The 18,399-nt window shown below is 36.5% G+C and overlaps 1 protein-coding gene across 3 annotated transcripts in view; it reads right to left on the minus strand.

The window, feature by feature from the left end:
* Positions 1-10,996, minus strand: part of ADAMTS6 (ADAM metallopeptidase with thrombospondin type 1 motif 6) — a 270,739-nt gene extending 259,743 nt beyond the window's left edge. For 2 of the 3 annotated variants that reach the window (XM_049864257.1, XM_049864238.1), the window contains exons 1-2: positions 10,643-10,996; positions 7,538-7,902 (exon numbers count right to left, since the gene is read on the minus strand). In XM_049864257.1, coding sequence (XP_049720214.1) covers positions 7,538-7,902; positions 10,643-10,739 — 462 coding nt within the window. In that variant the 5' untranslated portion in view covers positions 10,740-10,996. The remainder of the gene's footprint in view (positions 1-7,537; positions 7,903-10,642) is intronic. The other variant, XM_049864248.1, reaches the window with a different exon arrangement.
* Between the last annotated feature and the right edge of the window lie 7,403 nt (positions 10,997-18,399).

The following is an 18,399-nucleotide window of genomic DNA, read 5'->3' on the forward strand; positions in this document are numbered from 1 at the left end:
CATCCTCCTTGGAGCTCCAACGATGCTTATTATCATTTATTTTCAGTTAATTCCACACTGCTTTGTTACATCTCAAGTCTTGAAGTTGTATTTTAAATTCTGTATTTAGCTTTTCAACTGCATGTTTTATCTTCTCAATTAGACTACTTGGTTCCTTAAGTCAATGGGCTATGTCTCATGCTTCTTTGTATCAATTACAGCCATAGAAAAAAACGTACATGTGGTAGGTATACCAAACAAATGTTCGATGATGAAAAGAAATGCAAAAGTTATCTGCATCAGAAATAATAACTTTCACCTTTGTCTAATAGTGTTTTCCTAAGTATGGCACATGTGAGGACTGGTCTTATTCCAAGTAATTTACCCTGTAAAGCTGGATAAAACACAAACCCTCTGGGCCTATTTCCTCAGCTGGAAAAATGAAAGCTTTGGTCTAAATTAGTGGTTTTAAAACAGCACTCTGGGGAGCCCTCAGGGTTCCAAGCAGGTGCCCTCATGGGATGGCCCCAGACAACAAAGGGTGACCTGCATGGCTTGGAGTCCAGGGTTTAAGAACATCAGCTGTGCTTTTATTAATTTATATGTTAAGTTTCCACATAACATTTCAGTTGAGAAAAGGATTTTGCTGCTTTAAAAAGTTAAAACCCTCCAGTCTAGATAATCTCTAACGTCCCTTTTATTCCGAATTTCTGTGATTCTGTTTAGGGAAATTTACATTTAGTACCATATGTTTGGGAAGAGAAATAAGATGTAGAGTTGTTCTATCTTGTAGATAAAGTTGATAGTCACCTACAAGAATGAGCTGAGAGATAAAAAAACAAAACAATACAAAAAACTCATAGTCACTTCATATGATTTTCACCATTGTTTTAGTCCTAAATGAAATGCAAATACCAGCAGGGGTAACAGTGTGACATTAACAGACTCTAATACCTGAGCATGAATTACTTTAACAGGTGTATTAACAATGTGCCAGCAAGCCAAGCACAATTCCTGCAGAAACGGGAGCTTGTATAAGAAGTTTTGATAAGAGGGAAGTATAGAAAGCAGGGTCTGAAGTGTGTTCCAAAAAGGCTAGGGTACTAAAGGCACTCTGGGTGTAGGCAGAAGGAAGTTGGAAGGTCATAGGCATAAAACTTAGTTTGCTAGGGAAGAATGGAGACAGTGCCTGATAGGTAAACCAAATCTATAACTTGCAGAATGGAAGGACTCTGGAAGGACAATTTAGAGATTTTATGTGTTAGGTACTAAGATGTTTACCCACATTACCTCATTTAATCTTAACATCTCTTTGAAGTACTACTATCATCCCCACTTTGCAGAAGAGAAACTGAGAATGAGCAAAGTTAAGCACTTTGGAACCTGGACTCTTAAACACTAACCTATTTTTCCCTCATTCTCTGAGGGCTGTTTCTGACTACTTATTTGTTGCTTATCCAAACATATACAGAAATAATTGTCTATATACTCCTTTCTTTTCTCTTAAACCTACTCCAATCAGGTATTTGCCTCTCCTGTAACCCCCACAACTTCACCAAAGTTGCTTCGTGAAGGTCACCAATAAGCTCCTCATTGATAAATTCAAAGGTCATTTCTCAATCCTACTCTTATTTTGACTCACAGCAACATTTTCTTCTTAAAATACCTCCTTCTCTTGGCTTCCAGAACACTTGCCTTACCGTCCTTAAACTTTCTTACTCCTGTGTTCTTTGCTGTTTCCTTCTCATCTCTCTGACCTTCCTAATACCTTGGAGTGCCCAAAGGCTCAGTCCTGAAACCTCTTCTCTATTATATCTGTACTCCCTCTTGAGATAATTTCATACATTCTCCTGGCTTTAAATATTACCTATATATCAATGGGAAACCTTGGTGGCTTAGTGGCTAAGTGCTACAGCTGCTAAACAAAGGGTCGGCAGTTCAAATCCACCAGGCACTACTTGGAAAGTCTATGGGGCAGTTCTACTCTGTCGGAATTGACTCTATGGCAATGGGTTTGGGTTTTTTTGTTTGTTTGAATATATCAGTGACTGCCAAACTTATAGCTTCAGCTCACATCCCTCCCCTGACCTCCAGAGGAGCATATCTAACTTCCTATACAACATCTCAAGTTTAGCATGTCCAAAACCGAACTCATGATACACATTCCCCCGACCTACTCCTCCTACTGTTTTTCCATCTCAGTTAATGGCTGCTACATTCTTCTAGTTGCTCAGGCTTCAAGCTTGGAATCATCACTGATTTTATCCTATTCCCCTAGAACCCCACATCTGGCCTTTAGTTACCTTTCGGACCTCACTTCACTCTATCTCTTTCACTTAGCTCCAGTCATAGTGGCTTCCTTGCTGTTCCTCGCTCTTCAGCTCAGAACCTATTTAATTGCAGATTTTCACTTGGAAATCTTATCCCTCTGATGCCAGCATTTAATTCATTTCCTTAAAGCCTTTACTCAATTTTCTTTTTCTCCTTAGAACTGAGCACTATCCAAAATACTACGGTTTTTACTTATTTATCTTACCAATTGTATGCCTTTTCCACTAGAATGCAAGCTCCATGATGGTTGGGATTTTTTTGTTTATTTACTCCTAGCACCTAGAACAGTGCTTGGTATATAGTGGGTACTCATATGCACTCGGTGAATGAATGAATTATGGAAAAGGCAGAAAGGCAACTGTGGATGAAAGGAAATGAACAGAAAGTCTAATGGGGTCATTGGACTTGTCTAACTAGCTATCTGATCATTAGTATCTTCAGAGAATGAAGCAAATCATTTACTCATGAAAAAACAGAATATAAGCAGCAATCTGAAAAAATGAGTATCTACTGACAATTAGAAATATGACTACTGCAATTTTTTAAATAATTTTTTTTAAAAAGGTAAAACTGGGGAAATATCACAGAACTCAGAACAAAAAAGAAAAAAGATGGTAAAAGAGAAAGATAAGAGAAGTATAGACCCAATTCCAGAAAGGGAGAGCAAAGGGTAGGGGGGTGGGGGTGGAGAACAAAGGAGAGAAAATTGGAAGTTATTTTTTTAGTCCTCTAAGTTGGAACCCCTGGTGGCTAGTGGTTAAGAGCTACAGCTGCTAACCAAAGTGTTTACCAGGCACTCACTGGAAACTCTATGGGACAGTTAGTTCTACTCTGTTCTATAGGGTTGCTATGAGTCGGAATCGACTAGACGGCAAGGGGTTTGGTTTTTAAGTTGAAGGAGGGTCTTTAAATTGAAAGCACCTAGTATGTATTTTTTTTTTTTTTTTTTTTAGTATGTATATCGGAAACCCTGGTGGCTTAGTGGTTAAGTAATACGGCTGCTAACCAAGAGGTCAGCAGTTCAAATCCGCCAGGTGCTCCTTGGAAACTCTATGGGGCAGTTCTACTCTGTCCTATAGGGTTGCTATGAGTGGGAACGACAAGAAGGCAGTGGGTTTAGTATGTCTATCAGAGCCCTGGTGGCACAGCAGTTAAGCAATAGGCTGCTAACCGAAAGGTCAGCAGTTGGAACCCACCAGTTGATGCTTGAAAACCCTGTGAAGTAGTTCTACTCTGTCCTATAGCGTCACTGCTATGAGTGGGAATCGACTCAACCGCAACAGGTTCGGTGATTTTTGTTTTTGTTTTTTTTTTGTATGAATATCACATGATTTTATATAATACTATGATTTTTATTTTTCAAAATTAAAAATTGAAAGCATTCATCAACTATTAAGCAGGGAGAAGAAGACTACAATTAGCTACATTATTATAAATCCCTAAAACAGGAAGGGTAAAAAGATCATACTAAGCTTTCATTGAGGAAATTTTAAAAATAAATAAAACAAGACTTCGACTGTCAGCAGACTTCTACCTGCCACCCAAAATGAATCAATGTTAAACTTTAGATCCTTAGATCTTTATATATAAAAAAAAGATATAAAACCTTATTAAAAAAAAAAAAAACAGTCACCCTCTAGCGAATTCCGACTTACAGCAACCCTGTAGGACAGAGTAGAACTGCCCCATTGGGTTTCCAAGGAGTGGCTGATGGATTTGAACTGCCGACCTTCTGGTTAGCAACTGAGCTCTTAACCACTGTGCCACCAGGGCTCCATAAAACCTAATTGGTAAGTTTAATGCCTAATATATTCTCATTCCAAATTTTACCATCCAAGGTTCTGAGAGAAAATGATTTTTGAACCTAAAATTCCATATTCAGTCAAATTATTAATAAAATATGAGGTCGACATGAAGTCATTTTCAAATAGGCCAGGACTCGGAAATTTTATTTCCTAGGCAGCTGTTCTGAGGTAATTACTTGAGGATAGTCAACAAAACCAGGATATAAACTCAGAAAGTGGAAGATATGGAACTAACATAGAAAAAAGAAATCTCAAGATGAGAAAAGTACAGTAGCTCAAGAAATTAATTAACCAGTAAAAAAAACCAAACCCACTGCCCTCCAGTGGATCCCGACTCATAGCGACCCTATAGGACAGAGTAGAACTGCCCCATAGAGTTTCCAAGGAGCGCCCAGAGGATTCGAACTGCCGACCTTTTGGTTAGCAGCTGTAGCACTTAACCACTACGCCACCAGAGTTTCCAATTAACCAGTAGGCGCCAAGAAAAATGCCTCCAGAGAATAATGCAAGGTATTCCGAGCAATAAAGACTAAGGAACTGGTTAATACTTAGGAAACAGTATTTTTTTCCTCAATAAGAAAAAAATAGCAGTAATTAGAAACTCCAGAAAAGCAAAATTGGGGTAGAAAAGCCATGGTCCAAATACAAAGCAAACTAAAATGTGACATTATTTTGAACTGCTGGTAGACTGTGATGTTAGGAAACTTTGTCCTAGGAACGGTGCAAGTGTTGAAACTATTGGTGAGGAAATGTGATTAGAAAATACTAAGGAGCTCTGCACTGAAAAATATCTTATGTAGAAGAATTAAAAACAGAATTAATTAAAAGTGTGGCTTTTGAATAGCAGGATTTTTAAAAACTTGTCTAATGTTCATTTTTGACCAAAAAATGTAACATGAAACAAAATAAAAATGAAGGCATAGTTTACTAAAGCTAATGGGTAAAAATGTGATGAGGAACAGGATGTTTACATAGTCTAAAAATACCTGCTCGCAAATTCCTTATTAATTGCCAAGGCGAAAATAGTAACTTTAGTGGGCAAACCTGACAAACTGCACCTTGATCAAGTAATCAAAGTTAACATGGACCACGCAGCTTCAATAAGAAGCAAAGTAAAACAGAAAGGTGTTAACGAATAAAGGAAAATAGAACAAGAAACAGAAGGCTTCGATAAGGATGAAGGACGAATCGGTAACACTCTGCTAGCCTCTTAATGCAGAAGAGGTTCCATTTTCATTCTCACTTTTGAGTCATCAGTCAACATCTTTCACAATTTCATAAACAGTCACCTATATCAATGACTCTAAAAGTGCTTGTTCCCAGACAAATTCTTTCCTAGTTTCAGAACTGTATTTTCTAAACACTAAATACCTTATTTCTTCAGATACCTCATATTTACTGTCATAATCACTCTCTTCATCTTTCCCTCCAACCCAACACTCCTCCAGCATTCTCTTTCTTAGCTAGTAACATGTGTATAGACCTTCATCCAACTACCTTTTTTTTTCTTTATCCCCAAAAAATACTAAACACCTACTACGACAACAGGGCTCCTTGTATTAGATGCTAAAAAAAAAAAAATGTATTAGATGCTAGGGAAGGTTAATATGACACAAATCCTCTAGATTTTCTCACCAAATGTGATTCAGATTTATTCTATCTTCTCCATTCTCAGTGCCATTGTGTTTTATAGGTCCTCACTATTTCCTACATGATTTAAGTCATCTTCCCATCTCTAGTCACTCCTCTTCCCTCAAATCTCACAATGGAACATTTTTCCCCCCATATCACCAATCTGTTAAAACTATCAATGGCATAATTAATGTCAATGCCAAACTTAAAGAGCTTGGTCAATGGCTGTGTTGTTGTTGCTGTTAGTTGCCGATGAGTCGATTTCGACTCATAGCGATTCCGTGTGTGCAGAATAGAAGTGCTCCATAGAGTTTTCAAGGCTGTGATCTTTTTGGAAGCAGATCGCCAAGGCTATCTTCGAAGGCCCCTCTGGGTGCGTTTCAATTGCCAACCTTTTCGCTAGTTGTCGACTGCCTAACTGTGTGACTCAGAGACTCCTGGTCAGTGGCTATGAACCACATTTTTAAATAGTAATTAAAAACAAGTGGCATATTACCATACTAGAAGTTTTAAAGCCCAGATTTATTTGGATAAATGTATTCACAAAAATAAATCTTTTTTTTTAATATGAAGTCCTAATGCTGCTGGGGGCGGCGGGGGGGGGACTAATGATAAATGTAGTTTATCCAATGTCTATTTACAGGAATTAAATCCATTACGATCTAAATAATTACTTTGGTACATTTTATTTCATAGTCATAGAAAATGGACGATCTGGGCAAATTCTTCTATATACCTATTTTGTTGTTGCTGCTAGGTGCCATCAAGTCAGTTCTGACTCATAGGGACCCTACAGGATGGAGTAGAACTGCCCCATAGGGTTTCCAAGGAGGGGCTGGTAGATTTGAACTGCTGACCTTTTGGTTAGCAGCCAAGCTTTTAACCACTGTAGTGAAATTTTTTCTCCATTTTGTAGTTCTTGATATTCTTTTCAAATTTAGAACTTATTTAAGCCCAACTCTAATTATATGTGTATATGAAAGAGGAGATGGGTATGGTGGAATAAGTTTAAAAAAAAAAACTGAAAATATGACTTGGGCATCAAAATGTCTGTAACCTTTTACACAGGTAAAGTTTTAATGGAATATTCACACTAGTCTGAACTAGAAAAAACAGAAGAGGAAGTATGAAATGGTTCGTTCTGCAACCATTTCTATGTGAAACTTTGAGCCAAGTATTTACTATCAGACTAGAATGGATTCAGATGCTCATCATATATCCCGTACTCTAGAATCCATTTTCTAAGATTTGTCATCAATCGTTATATAAAAGTGAGGAAAAATTTCATAAAGAAGAAACATTGGTAAAAGATTTTGCTTCAATTACAGATCATAAATAGATCATAGGTAATTTCAAGCTGTTTTACTTCTCAGAGGAAGATAGTCTACAAAGAAGCTAAAGTCAATTAGTGTCATGATTTCCGGTCACAATACACACATATACATACACACATACCCTTAAGCTCTCCAAGAATGACTGAGTCTTATTTATGCATAAAAGATATATGAACACAAAAACATGTCTAAAAGGAAGTCTGAGGTTTCATTCACTTCTGTACTAAAAATATAGGGCTTTAAAAGCTGTTCTTTGAAAAGTCAATACAATAATTATTTAAAAGGCTATCAAAAGTAAAGGCAGGAGAAATTTAAAAAATTTAGACTATTACCTTCCCTATTTAAATCATATATGTATGTGTATGTATACATATATATTTTTTTTAATCTGAGGAAAGACATTTACACTCTGAATTTATTTCCCCATCAGAAATTTAAAATATAGCATCTACTTACCAACCCAACACAGTTGCTTAAAGCCACTTTAGTTGTACTACGTTGATCTTGCAAGTATCCTGTGTAATGACAGTTGTCTAAAAAATCATGTTTCCACTGGGGTCCATCTTTCCCCCAATATTCTACCGTAAAATGTTTGGACACAAAATCTGTGTTGAGAGTCAAGTTTAGGTGAAAGTGCTTGCCATAGGCTGAAAGTTTAAAAAATAACTTAGATGCTGCCTGCTGTGGATCAATAGGGTCCATACTCCGTCTTCTCCTTGAGTGTTTATCATTTTTCACAGTAAAGCTGAGAAAAGCTCCATTTTGATCAACCCTTATTGGAATAGTTAGCTGGTAGTGTTCAAGATAAGTCAGGAATTCCTCTTTGTAATCACAAGGCAGAGAATCCAGAAAAGACACATGGAAGAAAAGAAAATTTAACATAACAAAAAAGTAGCGGTATAAACAACAACTATATTGGTTAAGACTATGTATATCATTATATGTGACAGAGGGGCAAAAATATATATCAAACAAAAATGAAAAAATTTAAAATCTAAAGATTAATGAAGTTCCGATTATTTCACTCCTCAAAATAAAATTATTTGTGAAGAGTTTTCTTTTTAAAATTTAATTTTGAAAACATGGATTCTAAGAGCTAAATTCTATAGGAAGTATGGATATTTTACATTGAAGTAAAAGACAGTGAAAAGTCCATATGTACAAAAGGATAAGAGTTTGGCTCAGATAAAATTTGTTCATGAAAGAGTTATCCAACAGAGTTTATATGGAATTTCTATAGTCTTGGAGAAATTATTTTTTAAAAAAATCATTATTGGGAATCTACATTAGTTAGTAAACAGTCTGGCAGTTCCTTAAAATGTTAAACATGAAGTTACTATAACCCACTGCCCTCGAGTCACTTCGAACTCATAGTGACCCCATAGGGTTTCCAAGGCTGTAATTCTCTACGGAAGCAGACTGGCACATCTTTCTCCTGTGGAGCCACTGGTGGTTTTGAACCTCCGGCATTTCAGTTAGCAGTCAGTCGCTTTTACCAGTGTGTCACCAGGGCTCCTTTGATCCAGCAATTCCACTGCTATGTACATACCAAAGAGAAATGAAAACATACATCCACACAAAAACATTTACATGAATGTTCATAGCAGCATTATTCATAACAGACAAAAAGGGGAAACAACCCAAATGTCCATAAACTGATGAACAGATACATAAAATGTGGTATAGCCACACAACGAAATATTATTCTTCAACAAAAAGGGATGCAGTACTGATATCACGCTACGACATGAATGAACCTTCATGACTGCCTCCATAGTTAAAATTCATTATGCTAACACTATAAAACCATTATGCTAAGTGAAAAAAGCCAGTCATAAAAAAACCACATATTATATGATTGCATTGATATGAAATGTCCAGAATAGACAAATTGCTACAGATAGAAAATAGATTAGCGGTTGCCTATGGCTGGAGGGAAACCCTGGTGGCATACTGGTTAAGTGCTGTGGCTGCTAACCAAGACGTCGGCAGTTAGAATCCACCAGGTGCTCCTTGGAAACTCCATAGGGCAGTTCTACTCTGTCCTATAGGGTCGCTATGAGTTGGAATCAACTCGACGGCAGCGGGTTTGGTTTTCTTTGGTTTACCTCTGGAGAGAGAGAGGGGTTTTGAAGGGAACTTGGGGGTTGCTGCTAACAGAATTTCTTTTCGGGGTGTTGAAAATGTTGTAAAGTTGGTTGTGGTGATGTTTGCACAGATCTGTAGATATGCTAAATACCATTGAATTGTACAGTTTAAATGGGTGAATTATATGGTATTACATCTCAATAAAGCTGTTAAAGAAAACATGAACTAGACTGAAAATTCAGAGGACTATTAAACATATTTTTCTCACTTAGTTGTCCTGATTATTGTCCATCTACCTTCTTAGCCACGCCTTCCTTTAGCTGGGCTTATTACTAAGGGAAACCAAATGTCTGCCTACTGCCTCACTGTCTATACATGTGCTCATCCACAAATAAAAATTCCTGTGAAACCATAACCAAATGAAAATAAGATGAAAGACAGTATTTTGCTTCTTATAAACAAGAGTTCATATTAAGTGCCATGGCTTTGTTAATCTACTTTGAAAGCCATACTTTGTATACATGGACTTTGTAGACATATACTTCAAACTATAATGGCCTTGGAAACCTGACTCATCAGCATCAAAAAGTGATAGTTTTTGTTGTTATATTCATAAAAGGTAGATCAAAAGATATGCCTTTCAATAATTCTACAAAGATTAGACCTGTCGATGGAAACAAAGTGACATTTACCCCTGGGAACTTCTTTGTTAAGATCTTTTCTATGCTATAAAATTCAATTCTATAGGTTAAAATTATAGGGGCTTGAGGATTAGAATAAGGAGCCCTGGTGGCACAGTGGTTAAAGTGCTTGGCTGCTAACTGAAAGGTTGGTGGTTTCAACCTACCAGCTGCTCTGTGGGAGAAAGATGCCACAGTCTGCTTCTGTAAAGATTATAGCTTTGGAAACCATATGGGGCAGTTCTACTCTGTCCTTATAGGGTCTCTATGAGTTGGAATCAATTCAATGGCAATAGGTTTGGGTTTTGGGTTAAGGATCAGAATTTGAAAGGATCAAAACCATCCAAAATGATTCCTAGATCAGAATTCTAAAGTTTGGAATTTTTTTTTTTTTTTTTTACAAAGGGTTCTTACTGGAAAGGTTCTGTATCAAAATTTGTCTGGTTTCATCTTCTTTTACAGCATAAACCTTTGGATTAACTTTGAACATGACATTGCCCATAAGCTTTAGCAACTGGATGAGCCTATTAAAATAGTTTAGGATTCAGAATAAGAAGAGACCTGAGATCTATCATCTTCCATGAAAGACCAATGAACTCTAAAATCCACTGTATTTTGAATACTAACAACACAAGTTAAACATTTATTAAACCAGCAGTGAATTTATACAATAGGCCTTCCTTCTACCACTACATATCCCAAATAAAATGTTCACCCAAGCTAAAGGTTCTGAATCCTTTCTTGTTGGAGAAATAGCAATTTATTTTGTCAGTTTCAAAAGCAGGAATCCTACCTTGAGAGCTGTATGAAAGCCTGTGGTCACTATGAAATTCTGATGAAACCATGATGAGGCTCAAAATCCAGGTCAACGTCTTCCACAAAATTTCCATAATTTGAAAAACTGGATATTTTTTGGAGGGCTACCTATGTGCTAGAGAGTCAATACCATACCAAAATCGAAGCATAACAATTTTATTTCTTTAATAATTCTTGAAAATCAGTCAATAGATGTTCCACTGTTTAACAGGTACTTTTTCCCAACATCCCATACTTTCTTCTGTATCTGGATTCATTTTTTCAATCCAAAATGAAAAAAATAACGATTGTAAAATTTTTCATCAACAAAGCATTAGGCTGATTGGTTACTAAAATATGATCACTTTTTAACCTAGGGGGAAAAAGAAAAAAAATTAAGTTAACTAAAAACTATCCTGAATGGACAGACCTACTATATATTACTGAATACCTGCTAAATATATTGACTATAGACATAAACTACGAAACAAGTTAATATAATTAAATTAGATCATTGTTGTTCTTTATAGTCCAAATAAACATTTACAAGACTAAACATAGAATTAGAAACCTAAACGGTTAGCAGTATAATGTCAGAGCTACTTAATAATCAAAAAAGGAATCTAAAGAGGAATCATCAATCTTTTTTTTTTTTTAAACTTTGAAGAGACAAATGGATGGATACAGTAAGCTAACCTCTTTTGATAAAACAAAAAGAAAAGACTGTCTTCACAATCAAAGTTCATTATATATAAGTGATAAACAGTACGTGATTCTATTCCTTAACATGCTTTTCAGTACGCTTATATCCAGAGATTGTTTTGTTGCTTTATGAGGCACCAATCATTTTCTCTGACAAAGTAGATCTACAAAGAAAGAGTGACATTTAGCAGTTGCCTGTGAACACTCAGACAGTAGCATGAACCAAACTTCTAAAAAGTTGAATCATATTAACTGTAACTGTTGACTTAGCAGGAGGTCTTATGTGAGGCAGCGTCAACTATTTAGAGTGCAACTAAAAAAAAATTTAATTAAAAAAAAATGCATCTCAGCAGTCACAACAGAGTTCAAATCCTTCCACATGTGTTTTACTTTCAGCATACAGCCTCACTCAGAGTCAGCATACTTGGCTACCCCATCTCCCAACTCAAAGCATATTAGAGGAAGAAAATAAAGCACTTTAGAAGAAGGGCTAGAAATAAGCTCGCTAACAGCACAAAAGTGACCAAAAAAGGGGAAGAAACAATAAAATGTAGTTGCAGAATTTCAAGGTATTACAGTGTGAGGTAGAGGCAAATGGTCCTCACATAGTTTAACAGTTCCTACTGAGTATATCAGGAACCCTGGTGGCACAAGGATAAGAGCTCTGCTGCTGACCAAAAAAAAGCTGGCTGTTTGTACCCACCAACAGCTCTGCAGGAGATCTGCTCTCCTTAAGATTACAGACTAGAAAACCCTATGTGGCAGTTCTACTCTGTCACGTGGGGTCACTGTGAGTAGAAAAGAACTCTAGGGCACCTAACAACAATAGCAACGACATCGAGTATATGGGAGTCTCTGGGTAGTACAAGTAGATTACATACTTGTTTGCTAACCAAAAGGTTGGAAGTTGGAGTTTGGAGGTTCAAGTCTACTCAGAGACACTTCAGAAGAAAGGCTTGGTGATCTACTTCTGGAAAATTAACAACAACAACAAAAAAAACCAAACCCATTTCTACTGAGTCAATTCTAACTCACAGTGACCCTACAGCAGAGGGTAGAACTGCTCCATAGGGTTTCCAAGGAGCAGCTGGTGGATTTGAACAGCTAACTTTTTGATTAGCAGCCAAGCTCTTGACCACTATGCCAAGTTTGGAAAATTAGCCATTGAAAACCCTATGGTGTATGTTTTGTTCTGTGTATCTTCACACACACACACACCCCACACACACACACAAAAAGGAAGAAGAAGAAAAGAAGACCCTATGGAGCACAGTTCTACTCTGACACACACGGGTTTGCCATGAGTTGGAATGGCAACCAGCAACGAAAACTGGCACTGTGTATATAACTGTGCTATAGCCCGATATCTGATATTCATAATACTATGTCTGAGTCAGGAATAAAAGACTAAATTATTTTTAATAAGGCAAATTACTGTTAATAAGATAAATAAGTACGCAAATGATATTAGAAAGATTTTCACCACAAGTCTATAATAATTTATCACATAGTGAATGTTCAACACATATTTTTTGGTTGAAAAATGAATAGTGGTAAAAATAAAATCACTTCAGGCACATAAAAAGATATTTGTAGTTAATTGTTAACTTATGTGGTACACTTTGTTCCCTATGGTGTTAGAAATATTGGTTATTACAACATATAAAACAAACACAACCATTAAAAATTTCTTACATCTGTCTCCAAGTTATTAAACTGCTAAGCCTTTGAGAAACTAATTCATTAATCAGAAAGTATTATCTTACTATGTTTAAAAAATGATGTTTTAACAACATGAGGGCACAGAAAAATATAAGGTACAATCCTTGCCCTTGGGGAACTCATAAGTAGCAAAGAAAAAATTCAAGGCAGCCTGTGACAAGTGTCGTAATAAAGTTATGAAATGGGGTTAGAGGAGATCAGGTGAGGGAGATGATTTCTCGATCAGAGAAGGATGGATCATGAAAAGTTTATGGAAAAAGAAGCATTTGAGATACCAAACCAAAATCAAACCCATTGCTTTTGAGTTGATTCCAACTCATAGCAACCCTACAGAACAGAGTAGAACTGCCTCATAGGGTTTCCAAGGAGCAGCTGGTGGATTTGAACTGCTGACCTTTTGTTTAGCAGCCATAGCTCTTAACCACTGTACCACCAGGGTCCAGCATTTGAGATATGCCCTGAAAAATGGACAAATTTCACAAGTCAAATGGCTGGGGAAAATCATTACAAATAGAAGAAATAGATTACACCAAGTCTAGCTGGCAAGAAAAGGAAAATAGCAAATAGTATAGTATTAGTAATAATAGTAAAATTGGTTGCTGTGCAGAAGACTAACAGATAATATCTGGAAAGGTAGTTTAAGGTCAGACCAAAAATAAAGGGATCTTTAAATGTATGTTACTTCTTTTAATCTTCACAACAACCTTGTGAAGTAGGTATTATTATCCCTGTGGTGGCAGACTCCACGACTTCCCCTAAGGATTCCGCCTCCTGATATTCACACCTTTGTATAATTTGATCCCCTCCCCTTGAGTAATTTGATTCTAACCAACAGAATACCTCAACTTTGAGGGGATGTCGCTTCTGTGATTAGATTACAAAAGATTCTGAGTCTCTCCCTTGTTGGATTTGATGAAGCAACGTGCCATATAGAGACATCCCAGTGGCACAGAATTGAGAGCAGCTTTAAGACAACTACCAGCAAGGAACTGAGGCCCTCAGTCCAATAGCATGTAAGAAGCTGAAACCCGCACACTTCTAGATAAGCTTGGAAGCAGATTCTACCCCAGTCGAGCCTCCTGAGGAGCCCCCAGTTTTTGCCAGCACCTTGTTTGCATCAGAAGGCTAAACTAAGCCATGCCAGGACTCTCGACTCACAGAAACTGTGAGATGATAAATGTTGTTTTAAGCCACAAAGTTTGTTGCAATTTGTTATGCAGCAAGTGGTAAGTAATACAGCCTCTAATTTATAGATAAAGAAGTTGCACTTATAGAGGTCAAATAGCTAGAAAACAGCAGAGCCCAGATTGACACGCAAGGCTGCCTGACTCTAAACTTTCTATTATGTTGTGCTTCCATTTTACGGCATTCTAACTTAAACACTCAATAGCAGTTGCATACAACCAGTATCAAGTAAGATATTCATAAATGCTATTGGTTAACTAACTTGAATAGTTTTTTAGCAACTAAGGAAACAACAAGATGAAACAATTATTGTGTGTAAAGTTACCAAAAACTATTCATGTATTGTTTCATCTCAAAATTACTTCTGCAATGATTAGGCCAAGACAGCAGGCACTACATATCCTTTTCCCAGGCAAAAATCAATAAAAAAAATTAAGTCACACCATTATTCCCTAACAGTAATAAAAAGAATCCAGTTCTCTTAAATTCCCAACCTACTTATATGCCATCTCCATACTCCAAACTCTCCCATGAGATATTAAAATGTAATTGTTGCTTCATGAGCTGCATTCATTCTCACAGTTTAAAATTTTTTTAATCACTAGAGTTTTTTGTGTGTAGTAGTGTCTGACATCAAATGAGGTCTTTATAAAAGAATCCTGGTCAAAAGGGGGAAAATGCAGAACACAATTTCAAATTGTCAAGGGAATCCAGACTTACTGAAGCCATTGAGGCTAGACGAGCCCCCAAAACTATGGCCCTGAGATAATATATAAACTTTAAACCTTAAATCAAAACTATCACCTGAAGTCTTCTTTAAATCAAAAAAAAGCTTATTTAAATTGTCAAAGTGTGTCTACTGTGAGCATTGTTCTCTTCTAAAGAATTATCTATGTGAGATCAAATTAACAGTAACAACTTGAAAGGTTGGATGGGAAGCTTAGGGGCAGTGAGTTTAAGATAATGGTGGTGGAAAAATGTAGAAAATGATAGTGAGAATGGCAGAACAACTTGAAGAATGTAACCAGTGTTCCTGAATTGTATGTGTAGAAACTGTGTATCTTCTGGCTGAGTACACTTTCACCAAAATAAAAATAAACAAACAGGTAAGATCTTTTAAACTTAAAAAAAAAAAATACACACACACATTCAGTACAACCTGTGAAAGCTAGAACCTGTGTAAGGCAGAAACCTGTCGGAGAAGGAAAGCTCAAATCTTTCCCACTAAAAGGAGAGACAGAAAAGTGGTAAGACTACATCCTGTCAAAGGTAGAAAACATGGGAGACACAGAAAAACAAGGCAGTCCTGTTGAGTTCCAGCTCTCACAGGTTTCCATGTATATTATATATGTAGGAGACTTGGTGGCACAAAGGTTAAGCACTCAGTTGCTAACCAAAAGGTGGGCAGTTTGAACTCACCAGCCGCTCTGTGGCAGACAAGACCTGGCAATCTGCTCCCGTAAAGATTACAGCCCAGGAAACCCTATGGGGAAGTTCTACTCTGTCATATGGGGTTGCTATGAGTTGGAATCAACTCGACAGCACCTAACAACAACATACTATACATGCCTCTTTAAAGGAAAAGGTCAGCAGTTTGAATCCACTAGAGCATGTGTACATACGCACACACACACCTGAAAGTATAACCTTCCTTTAAAGAGGCACATATAATTAATCCATGAGCTAATTTTCTAGTAGTGATGATATATTTGTACTGAATCATTCATCCATTTTCTCAGGCTTTGAAACTAATGATAGAAATTTACAATATAGTTGGTTGGATTTAGGGAATAACTATTTTACCCCTTGAGAAGTCTCTGGTCTTCATTTTTGCAACCTCCATTCTTACCCTTATTAGCACAGTCCTGCAAATGCCCAAGTCAACCAAGCCAGTGGCATTAAGAGAAAATGTAATATGTAACTACTTGGACAAAAGTAACCTAACATTTGGTTTAAGGGCTTCTAGTAAAAAGGGCATTGGCAGAAAGAGTAGGAGCTTTGAAGTTGAACAAACAAGAGTTATAATCTTGTTTCCATACTAGCTACAGTATCAGGCACATGGGCACTCAGTAAATTTAAGTTTCTTTCTCCCTTCTCACCCTCTCCCTCATTCTCCACTTTCTTTCAAGCCTCCACTGCCCAGTGAACAGACTTAATAGTAAATGAATAAGCTCCAGCTCAACTAAAACCAACAACTAACATATCTAAACAATTTTAGTCACCCACACAATAAAAATGAATGGATTCATCCACTTTCTGACACACAGCAGAGAGGTTAAACTGAACATCATGAACACATGTAGCTTTTCCAGATACAGTTCCCAAAATTCAGACTATTTTTAAATTAGACAATTTTCCAGAAATCACGATCCATTAATTCTTCAAGTTGTATAGCTGAAGCATTATGATGTTGTGGAAAGGACCAAGGCTTTGAGTCCTGGCTTAACCCCAAATTACTTCCCTCTTTGAATCTGTTTCCTCACCTATAAAATCATGACAATGATTTCTACCTTAAAAAGACTTGTTGAGAGATTAAATTAGATTACTCATGATATAAAGTGGACGCTTTAATGGCGAAGTTAGCCCTTTTCCCTTCATTACCTAACACATCACTTTTCAAAGACCTTTTTTCAAAAATACTTCCATGTTCCTCCTTCCCTCAAAAACATGAAATACTTAGATACAATGATAGAAATCAATCAACTAGGTTGTATTTTTATAGCAAACTGTAGAGAGCTTAGGTCATGATAACTGTGCTTGCGACTATTTGAAATTTGAAAACAGAATCAAAAACTTCCATTTTGTCTTAATTTCACATATGCTTTTTTCCTTAATATGAATGTACCAGCCAGTAAAGTTAAGGGATCATTTACCTGCTTCCTTGGATCAAAGCTACACTAGCTAAATTTTAGACAACATGCACTACAGTGACTCCCCCACTAGTCTGCCCTGGTTAAAGGGTATTACTTGTCTTTTTCCTCCGACTATCTCTTTACTTCCCACTCAAGTGATCTGGGAGTAGCCAAGGTAATAATTTCTTCTCATGAACCATTATTATGGAATTAAAGAACATGTATAACATCCTCCTCAACTTCTTTCATCCAGTTTAATGCTGGTTATATATTTTAAGGCTGAAGTATATTTTAAGGTCTCTTTTTTTAAGGAGGAAGTAACAATACTATCTTCCCATCAGCTATTTAATTTTTATACAGAAAAATTAACTTCTCATTTCATTTTCCATTTATTCTTTCAACAAGTATTTATTTTCATGGCAGCGGGTATATGCTAAGGCCACCATTAGGCTATAAGGACAAAGATTTCCAGATCATTTATAAACTTTGTGAGACTGGTTTCCAAAGAAAAGGCTAATTAAACACATAAATTACTCAAAACTTATCAAGAGAAACAAATGAGCCAAAAGTGAAAATACAGAAGGCCATTTTGCAAAAATGAAGCCCTACAGTACACATAGTCCCAATTTTTTTTCCCAGATAGAAAGGTAAATATATACTATCTGTATTATAATTCTTCTCAGAAAAACAGAAACAACACTTTCTTCTCTTGAGGTAGCTGAAAAGTTGACAACCAACCATGTCTTTTGGTAGAACCAAGAGAGATATTCAGCTCTTCCCCTCCTCCAAAAATTATTCCCCAAAATATGCTGTCAACTCTCTTAATATATTAACTGTCCTCATTTTCTCACTAAAGTCTCAAACAGGGTAAGATTTGGCATAGAGGTCCATTCCACTAGTAGCTACTAGTGGTTGCTAAGGAAATGAAGAGGAAGTGGTAAGAGTAGACAAGACTAGGAATTAATCTTACAGGTATTGGACCAGACTTGAAAAGTATTATAATATTTCAGGCCTTGAGGATAGAGGCTTTTCCCTTGGGAGTCACAAACACATTAATACCACTACACAGATTTCATGTGCTGCCATTTGGCAAATCAATAAATTTGATTTGCTTGAAACAAACTTATTTGTCTCTATATGCTATTCTTCAAAAATACAAAACACCAGTGATCACATTTACAGACTAAATTAATATAAACCAGAATTCAGCTACCACCAAGGTGAAACACAGGAAAACAATTATCTCCAAAATTAATTTTCTTAATTTACTTCAACTACCACCAGTCTTAAATTT

Source organism: Elephas maximus, chromosome 2 (assembly GCF_024166365.1).
Source record: "Elephas maximus indicus isolate mEleMax1 chromosome 2, mEleMax1 primary haplotype, whole genome shotgun sequence".
Classification (NCBI taxonomy): Eukaryota; Metazoa; Chordata; class Mammalia; order Proboscidea; family Elephantidae; genus Elephas; species Elephas maximus.